This window comes from Eulemur rufifrons, chromosome 28 (assembly GCF_041146395.1).
Source record: "Eulemur rufifrons isolate Redbay chromosome 28, OSU_ERuf_1, whole genome shotgun sequence".
Taxonomy (NCBI): Eukaryota; Metazoa; Chordata; class Mammalia; order Primates; family Lemuridae; genus Eulemur; species Eulemur rufifrons.
The window spans coordinates 11,001,005-11,010,873 of NC_091010.1; the positions used below are offsets into that span (position 1 = coordinate 11,001,005).

Sequence of the window (9,869 nt, forward strand, 5' to 3'; positions counted from 1 at the left end):
AGAGACAGCTGGGCCACAGCGGGGAGGGACAGTGAGGATGGCAGAGCCCGGCACCCTACCCACCGGCTTCAGGGAGCTCGAGGTGCTGGCTGTGGGGATCGTGCTGCTGGTGGAAGGTGAGCCAGGCAGGGCCTGGGGTGCAGCAGGGGCCTGGTGGGTTCTCAGGATCCAAGCTGCCGCTGTGCAGCTGGCAACAAAAGGTCCCAAACCCAGCAGGGTGTCAGGTCCTCTCCTTTGCCTGCTCCTCGGTGCCTGGACCCAGAGGGTCTTCTGCCGCTACACGCCAGCTGGGAGCCAAGACAGAGAAGCCAAGCAAGGTCAGGGAGGCAGGGACTTTGAGAGGGGGACATCTGCCCAGGAGATGACCAAGAAGCAGGCTTTAAGATTTTTTTATATCCTTTCGGCTGGGAGAACATTTAATCCACTCTCTGGAAATCCCGATAAGAATCCCGCGTAAGATCAAGCCCCTGAAAGGCTCTGGAGACAGACAGCTCTGCCACCTGCTCTTGTCTAATTGTAACCAAGTCCCTTTCGCTCTCTGCCTTCAATGACTTGACATTCCAAACGGGTGGTCGTGAGTGGGAAAGTGGGTACAAAGTGGTAGCCTAGACAGACACCAGGGCCATTTAAGTTCACTCACTCCCATCCTTTCCAGCCCCATCACCACTTCCACTGTGACCCTAACATTTCCCCTCTAGGGGCACTTGGGTCCCTGAGGGGCCTGCCTCAACCTGGAATCCCCAAGGTGCTCACTGCGGCTGGAGCTAGAGGCAGTGTCGATCCTGGAGTGGAGCCGGCCCGAGCTGGACTGCTGGGGAACGCAGCCCTTGTTCAAAGCAGATCAGAGAGTAATCAGCGCATTTTCTCACCTGAGAACTGACAGCGGAGAGGGAATGATAGCCACTAGGCTGCTCTTCTAGGCCCTGGACACAATTGTCTGGTGATGCTAGCCTGTTTCTCCCTTTTCTGAGAGCCCTACAATCTAGCACCCCTTCGGGTCCTCAAACATCCCATGAAATTTGATCACTTTATGTATTTGCACATGCTATTCCCTCTTTCTGGAATGCCCTTCCATGCACTGTCCTCCAGGTAAATGCTTACAGTTTTGAAGGCAGGATTCCTTCCTGTTCCTCACTGTGGATGGGGGAAGCCGAGGCTCAAAGAGCTTAAAGGGCAGCGAGTGAGTGACCAAGCTGAAATTCAAGGACAGGTCTCTCTGCCTCCTGAGAACTCTCCCCTCAAGTTCACCTCCCTGCCTGGCATCCCAGGCAGCTCCCAGCTCTAATATCAATTCCTCCTCTCTGAGGCTCTCCCTATCATTGCTCCACAGCCCTTGGAGGAGGCATTTTGGAATCCAAAAGACCTGAGTTTGAGTTCCAACTCCACTGCTTACTAGCTGTGTACTTAGGCAAGTTAGCTAGCATCTCTGAGGCTCAGGCTCCCTGTAAATGGAAGACAGTATCTGAGTGAAGAATGAATGAGATGAAGCTGTGCAAAGTGCTCGTTGTGGTGCCTGGTGTGTGATAAGTGCTTGGCGGGTGTCCCTGGTGGTGACTGTTAACAGCACGGATGTGCTGCGCTGTGTGGATCGTCCTCCTTGTTGGTCTGGGAGGGTGCTGTGGCTCTACTCGCCTCACGGGTCCTGTTCTGACCCCAGCTGGGCCTCAGCGCCCCCAATGCCAGCCCTGCTCTTCCTTTCAGCTCTCTCTGGTCTCAGCCTCAATGGGCTGACCATCTTCTCCTTCTGCAAGACCCCGGAGCTGCGCACTCCCAGCCACCTGCTGGTGCTGAGCTTGGCTATTGCGGACAGCGGGATCAGCCTGAACGCCCTCATTGCAGCCACGTCCAGCCTCCTCCGGTACCAGCCCCTTTCCCGGTCCACAGGCTCCGGGGCCCTGCCTGGGGCCTCACCTCTGGGTCCTGGGCAGCCAGGCCCGAGGGTTCCTTCAACCTATAGAAAACTGACCGAGGGCAGAGGGGACAGGCTGAACTAGGCTAAATCCGAATTCCAGCTTATCCCTGAAGAACCATGGCCAGTTTCTGGGAGACAAAGAGATGGCAGGCTGTAACCAGGCAGCCTGGGTTTGAGACCTATTTGGCTTCGTCATTTCTAGTTCTCAGCTTCTTTTGTAAATTGGATATTATTGCCTCAATCATAGGGGTGGGTAGAAGTATTGACTTTTATTATTAGTAAATAACTTAAAACAATGCTTAGCAGGGTGCCATGAATAAGTGTTTGTGAAAGCAAACAGGATTCAGACTGGTGTGCAAACCAGGATCTTCCAGCTCAGCCTGGGAAGGTGTTTAAAGATTGTTTTCCTAAGCAGACTGAACATTCCTTTCTGGTTTGGGGCACGGCGCATGGAAGCTGGAGCCCCCCGCATGTGAGTGCTCAGGGCTGGCCAGCCTGGGGCTCTGAGTCAGTGAGGATTCCTCCGCCCACAGTGAACTGAAGCTTCGGCCTTTACTTGGCCCATGGGGCTGAGAGCAGGGAGGCCTGGGGTCTACCCTCTGCCTGCGCCTTCACCTGCTGTGTGACTTTGGCTTCAGTACCTTTTCCTCTTTGAGCCTCAGTTTCTCCACCTGTAGAATGAAGGCATGAGCTCTCCTGCAACAGAGGCATCCGAGCACTCAGAGAGACCCTCCGGCCCAGCCCTGGTGCAGTCAGAGTCACTAAACCTGGAGAGGGTGCGTTGGGCTCCACGCCTTTGCCTGGTGACTTAAGCCCTAAGGTCTCAGTTTCCTCGTAGGAAAAACACAGAAAATAAGGCCCTCTTTGGAGGGGTGGGCACAACGCTCAGGAACACGCCCGCCAAGCTGTGCTGGGCAGGTGTGGGAGCCGGGAGGGACAGAGGGAAGGGGTCACTGGTGCCCCGGTGTCTCCCACAGGCACTGGCCCTACGGCTCGGATGGCTGCCAGGCTCACGGCTTCCAGGGCTCCTTGACAGTGTTTGCCAGCATCTGCGGCAGCGCGGCCATCGCCTGGGGGCGCTATCACCACTACTGCACCCGTATGTCTCTGGGCTCCCCAAGTGGCTTTCCGGGAGGATAAGGGGCAGGCGGGGGTGGTAGGAACAAGGGCTGCTCCGAGTTTCCCAGGGCAGGGGAGCACGGGTGGTGTGAGTGTGCAGGAGGCCTATCGACACTGTCCCTTGCAGTCGAGACAGTCAGGCAAGTCAGGAATCCTCTCTTAGTCTCTTCCTCTGTGAGATGATTTTAGTAACCAACCTCAGTTTTATTTTGAAAATCAAATGAGATCATGGATACAGGAAATGCCCTTGCAGACGGGCACTTCTGGGGGCAGAAAGGCCGTGTGAACGTGTGTGCAGACGGGCACGTGCCCTGGCACCGAACGCTTCCACGGGGCCTCTGCTGGGGATTCACAAAGACTGGTCCAGGCCTAGATTCCCCAAGCTGCAGTGCCAAACACCATGCTCACAACTGGCCATAGCAGTGTACCACCTGCTCTGTTTTTACTTGATATTTTTTTTCTTAAAGATGACTTACTTGCAAAAATTTAAACACCTGCTTTAATTTCATTCTAAACAATATCTGTGATATCACAGGTTTAATGTTCTTATCATGTTAGCACACATCAAAATAAAAGCATGTTCATCCAGAGATTGTCTAGGATCCAGCGCTCCACCAGGGGTGTGTAAACAGGCTTCAGGGAGCTGTGGCTCAGCTAAGTCTCACAGCAAATCCGCAGCTTGCAGCCTAGGATGCAGAGGCACAGAGAAGTTTAGGAGCTTGTCCAGGGTCACACAGTTAGTAAGAGCAGAGCTGTAACTGGGCATGGCCTGGATACTTCCAAGTCCTGAGCGATATGGATTTGCCCAGCACGGAGGGTGTTGTGGGGTCCATGGCCAGCACAGCCTCAAGCCCTGGGCATGGCCCCTTGGGAATCCACAGACCTGCCCTGGCCACTGTCACATGCACACCCCGCCCTCAGCAAAGCCATAACCCTCGCAGGTTTCTCCTATCACATGCCTCTCTCCAGGCCAAAAAAGCTGCCTTCATTTTTATCATTTCTAGTGAGGCTAGGACAGCCCTTCCTGCCCACCGGGCCTTGGAGTGCCTCTCCCATTACTCCTGTCCCAGCCCTTGCCCACAAATCTCCCTCAGACTATCACACACACACACACACACACACACACACACACACACCCCACACCTTCTCAAACAACAACAGGCTTCTCTGCCTCAGCATAGAACAGTTCATCCCTGTGCTGGGGCCTCAGATCAAAGCCCTTCCTGTCCTGGAGGGCACAGCAGAGCACTCTGAAGACAAGAGAGGGGGGAGCAGGTGGTCTGAGCTCACCTATTCCATCACTGGGTGGCCGTGGGCTTGTCACCTTGGTCATCTCTTTCTAAAGCCAAAGAGCTGATGCAACACATGGATCCAGGTACATATTAATTGTTGTGTCCACAATTGCGATTGGGAGTTTCTTAGTCTACCTCAGCTATTATAACAAAATACCATAGACTGGGAGGCTTAAACAACAGAAATTTATTTCTCACAGTTCTGGAGGCTGGGAAGTCCAAATTCAAGGGCCAGCATGGTCAGGTTCTGGTGAGGGCTCGCCTCTAGGTTTGTAGATGGCCACCTTCTTACTGCATCCTCACTTGGAGAGAGAGATTATCACTCTTGTGCCCCTTCCCATAAGGGCACTAATCTCATCATGATTGCCCTACCCTCATGACCTCCCAAAAGCTCTACCTACAAATGCCATCACATTGGGAATTAGGGTTTCGACATATAAATTTGGGGGGAACACAAACATTCATTTCATATTAGAGGGTCACATCTAAGCAAACTCTATCTGGAGCCATGTCAGTAGAAGCAAAATGTCAGATGTAAGAGGTTGTAGACATGCTCTTCTCTTCTGATCAAACCCCACCAGGAGTCCTGTCCTCTGTCCTGGGGTCTGGTCTACAAAGGAGTGTGACAAATAAACCACAGACAGAGGAGGGCATGGGAGAGGCATCCTGAAACCAGGTCCAGGGGGAATCACTGCATGGAAAGGGCTGAATGACACTGCAGCAGCAGGAAATGAGTATGGGGGAGAGGACAGAAAAGGTTAGGCTAGTGGAGCTGGATCACACCAAAAGAGGCTGCTGGGACTCAGACTCTGCCACTGGCACTGAGGTAGGGCCCCAAGCCCAAGTCAAGAGTTCTCAGGGGGTATCCTGGAAGCAGAGACAGTGACCCACTTCTGAGCAAGAGCCAGGATGGTGGAAAGTCCAGACTTCCACCTCCCTCACCTACCACTCTCACCTGCACCCCTGCCCATGCCTCTTCCCCAACTTTGGCTTTGGGAAACCCATCTGCCTCTTTGCCATCCCCTCCTTCTCTCTGTCCTCTGAAGAAGATGGTATAGTGTCTACTCAGAGACCTTCACCTTCCGTTATCTCTTTTATTCTTCATAACAATACTCTAAGGCAGAGATCATTACCACCGTGGGAGGGAAAACTGAGGCCCCAAGCCATTAAGCATAGAGCTGGGATTTAGGGACACTCTTCGTGACCATGAAGTCCATTCTTTTTCACTCTGCCAAGCAACCTCCTTGTCACAACCTCCCCTTTCTCCTCTGTCCCATGCAGGCAGCCAACTGTCATGGAGCACGGCCATCTCTCTGGTGCTGTTTGTGTGGCTGTCTTCTGCCTTCTGGGCAGCCCTGCCCCTCCTGGGTTGGGGCCACTATAACTACGAGCCACTGGGGACATGCTGCATCCTGGACTACTCCAGAAGGGACAGGTGAGGTGGGAGGAGCAGCTTTGAGGCTTCCTCCCATGGGAGTCTTGGCTTTGAGCCCCTGTAGAAAGGTTGTCCCAGCTGAAAATCCAAATGGGGAAATGTCAACATTTGCCAGACAATCTCAATGCCTTGGCCATGATACCCACCAGTGGGTTGACAGTGGGACTACGAAAATCCTGTTCTGAAGACTGGCTGAGTGATGGGAATTTTATGCAAATTGCGGCCCAGAGTTGAGCCCAAGAAAGGGCATACTGTGGTGAGCCTTGGCTTGTGTTGGTTTCAACAGTCACGGAACCCCGCCATCCCTTTGCCATCTTCAGCACAGTCAGCTGTCCCAGCTCTGATTTCATCCATTTCTAGAGGGATCCAGGCCTGCAGTACAATAGATTCAAAGAACATTAAGGTCTTTGCATTGGGAGGGGCTCCCTGGCATGGAAATCGACTCTAGGAATTCCCTGAGCATCTTCCATGAGCCAATCCTTGGAGAGAGAGGACTGAAGGCAGGAAGGTCCCCACCACCATGGGGGCCTGTGTGCTGATACTGCCCCATCCAGGTGGCTCTGAGAAGACCAGGGCTTAGGGAGACCCTGGGCTCCAGCCCCCCTTGCTTCCATGTTGCATTTACCTGCTTTACCCAAGATGTTTACTCATGAAGCATCTGTCCTCATGGTAGGCTTCCCAGGTGAAGCCCACTTGAGTTCCCTGGGCCTGGTTCAGGTGTCCCTGCAGTGCACTCCCCAGCCAGTGTCCACCCAGTCCCTCTGGCAGCCTTTCCTCCCACCCCTCTTCAGTGGACAGCTCCAAGATGACAGGATCTTCCCTTCACAAAATGGGAATCTGCCTCCCCATGACTCCCACCTAATCCTGGCTAGCCCTCCCTCCTCCCTGTGACCTATTCCTGGGACCCCAGACTCTTCTGTCGTTCCTTGTTCAGTGACACAGTATCCAATCTCCTTGTTGTCCACAGGCTTCTTTCAAATCCCTGTGCCTAGAACACTCCTTGAAAAGTTCCTTTCTCTGGGTCCACTGACATCCCCACCACTGGGTGAACACATGTCCCAAATTAAAGCATCCCATTCTTTGTGCTTGAGGGGCAAACCAGAGAGCAGGGCTGAACACTTGAACTTGAAGGAGGCTCTTCCTTCTCTCAACTCCCCGGCTCCCAAAGGCAGTTCTAGGAGGACCTCGTAGCTCCCTGGCTCCTAAAGGGAGTTCACCCAGGACCCAGGAGTGAACACATTCTGAGCACTTGTCTGATGGGGGTGGTTCCCCACATCTTACCATCTAGAGCAGGCTGGTGGGCCTATGGGGGCCACCTGAGAGCTGACTTCATTCTTCTAACCCCCCCTCCCCACATAGAAACTTCACCAGTTTCCTCTTCACCATGGCCTTCTTCAACTTCCTCATGCCCCTCTTCATCACACTCACGTCCTACCGGCTCATGGAGCAGAAACTCAGGAAGAGTGGCCATCTGCAGGTAAGGACCCACCTTCTAGAGCAGCAGAGACTTCTCAGTCCCTCTCCGGGACACCAGGGAACATGAACACTGTGACAGACAGCAACCAGGGGTTTTCTGTGTTTTCAGCGATCAGGAGAAAAATCTAGGCAGTGTCCAGCACAGGATGTTAGGCCTGGAAACTGCCCTCCCCTTGCTTGGATCACCAGGGCCTGGGGAGCGGGGTCAGGACTGCTCAGGTCTACCCAGACCCTGCAACCCCGAGGGCGAGGGCTCCCTGCTGGGCGCCACCTGTGCTGCTACACTTCATTCTTCCCAAGGCTATGAGGTTTGGCACAAAATTACAGGCTTTTTAAATGCTACTTTGAAATTACCTCGAGATGTTTAATTTAATCACAGTCTCAGGCCGTTACCCACAACATAAAAAAAATCACACCTGCAAGCACATTTGTCCAAGAAAAACAATACTTCAAAATAAACCATCCTGGCCATTTTTGAATTTCTACATTAATATTTTCCAACTACAATTTTCTTTTCACTTTGTCACCTAGACATCCTCTAGCAAATGAGTCATAACAAGCAGCAAAGATTAGAACAAAACCAGATGTTAATGTTCCTTTATGTGCATTGTCATTTCGTCTCTGCAACCACGCTCTGAGGAAGGAGGTTTTATTACCCTGTGTCACAGACTAGAAAATTGAGGCTAAGAGGGGTTAGCTAAGCGACTCGCCAGAAGCTACACCCTGGTAACCATAGCAGGGCTGGAGCCAAGTCGTGCACCCCCTTGTGGCCCTGGGTGGTACCTGGGCGTCGCCCACTCCCTGAGTCCGTCTGAGGCCCACAATATAAAAAAATCACACCTGCAAGCACATTTGCCCAGGAAAAACAGTACTTCAAAATAAGCCATCCTGGCCATTTCTGAGTTTACAGACACGGAAACTGAGATCAAGTAAGCTTAAATAACAGGCTGAGGGGCACACAGCCTCAAACAGCACAGAGGCTCCTCTGGTCCCAAGTTCCTCTGCAGGCCCCGCCCCTTCCTGCAGCCTGGTCGGTGCTGCCCAGCCCTGCTGAGCGCCAACCTGTCCCCAGTGGCGCGGGGCTGCAGGCCACCTGGAGCAAGCTGACGCCTCCTGTGCCGATTTCTCCCCAGGTGAACACCACTCTGCCAGCCAGGACACTGCTGCTCGGCTGGGGCCCCTATGCTCTCCTGTATCTATACGCGACCGTCGCAGACGTGACTTCCATCTCCCCCCAACTGCAGATGGTACCGACACCTCCAGTACCCAAAGCTAGAACCCTCTCTGTCTTTGTGTTTCTCTGTTTCTCCTCATCTCTCTTTCTGGATTTACAGCCCCCATGTCAGTCTCTCTCTCTCTTTCTTTGAGCACTCACAATGCACAGAGAATTAGGTTGTCTCCCTCACCCTCCTGGGCCACACCAGGCTGCTGCTTGACATTGCCTAAGCCTCATATGAAATGACAGGGACAGCCAGCCAGATGGTGCACATGCACACTCTGGGACCAGAGACTGAGATGGGTGCCCAGACGGGAGCATATGGCTCTGAATGGGAGTGTGTTTCCACGGGGCTCCACGAGCCACACAGCTTGCACCACACAGCCATACAGTCAGGGATGGCTCAGAGGCTGCAGAACCAAATGATTGGCAGCTGCAGGGGGAGGGGGACTCGGGTCACCAGTTGGGACCAGGGAGAGAAGCAGAGGCTTTGAAGCTTCTTCCCTGGACTTTTCTGCCATGACAGGTGCCTGCCCTCATTGCCAAAACAGTGCCCACGATCAACGCCATCAACTATGCCCTGGGCAGTGAGGTGCTCTGCAGGGGAATCTGGCAGTGCCTCTCACCGCAGAGGAGCAAGCAGGACCGAGCCAAGTGAGCCTGCCGCCCTGGACTGAGCCCCAGGCCGGGGGGCTGCCCCAGGAGGCCTGCCCAGGAGCCTCCAAAGCCAAGCCCCAGACACTCATCACCATTCCCAGTGGCCCTGTTGTGCCTGGCCCCACGCTGGACACAAGATTCAGAGACACCAGGCTGCATGAGAAGAGCTGGAGCTTTGGAACCAGCCCTCTGCATGGAGGCTGAGAGACCTCGGCAAAGTCCCTCCTTAACTTTCTAAGGTGTAATGTAAGGATGTTAATACGGACTTCACAGAGTTGTTGTGAGGCTTGAATGAGATCACACGTACTCACCAAGCACATAGAAAATACGCATTAAAACAGCCGTTAGTGAAGACTTGGTCATACCCTTTAGGGACTCAGTCTCACATAGGAAGGGGTCAAAGCCCCAGGGTTTACTTGTAGGAACTCGACCCAGGCTGCCAGTGTTCAAACAGCACTTACTAAATCATAATCTGGTGCCAGCGACTTGCTCTGCCTGTGCATCTGTCTCCCAACTTCTCAGGTGAGATGACAATAATGGTGACTCGACCACACAGAAAGGACCAGAACGTTACCTGTCATGTTAAGTGCTCGCCAAGCATTAGCCACCCGCACGCACCAGTCAAAGCCAGCCCCAGGTTATGTGGGGCTTGGCCCACACATTGCTTAAAAATGTATTGGGATTAGTGGCCAACATTTAAAAATCAGGACACTTTATTTAAAACTCCAGATGTTGGAAGATGAGGCTCTAGCAGCCTGCCTT

The 9,869-nt window shown here is 53.3% G+C and overlaps 1 protein-coding gene across 3 annotated transcripts; it reads left to right on the forward strand.

Moving 5' to 3' along the window:
• RGR (retinal G protein coupled receptor) lies at nt 1-9,363 on the forward strand. 3 transcript variants are annotated; one of them, XM_069460706.1, is made up of 7 exons: nt 1-116; nt 1,702-1,858; nt 2,890-3,011; nt 5,605-5,758; nt 7,118-7,235; nt 8,368-8,481; nt 8,977-9,363. In XM_069460706.1, the coding sequence occupies exons 1-7, from the start codon at nt 38-40 to the stop codon at nt 9,106-9,108; spliced, it is 876 nt and encodes a 291-aa protein (XP_069316807.1). In that variant the 5' UTR covers nt 1-37; the 3' UTR covers nt 9,109-9,363. The 3 variants fall into 3 exon arrangements, with proteins under 3 accessions (XP_069316807.1, XP_069316808.1, XP_069316806.1); XM_069460705.1 differs by having other exon boundaries at nt 38-116; nt 2,860-3,011; nt 8,977-9,108; XM_069460707.1 differs by lacking the exon at nt 8,368-8,481.
• The last annotated feature ends 506 nt before the right edge of the window (nt 9,364-9,869 follow it).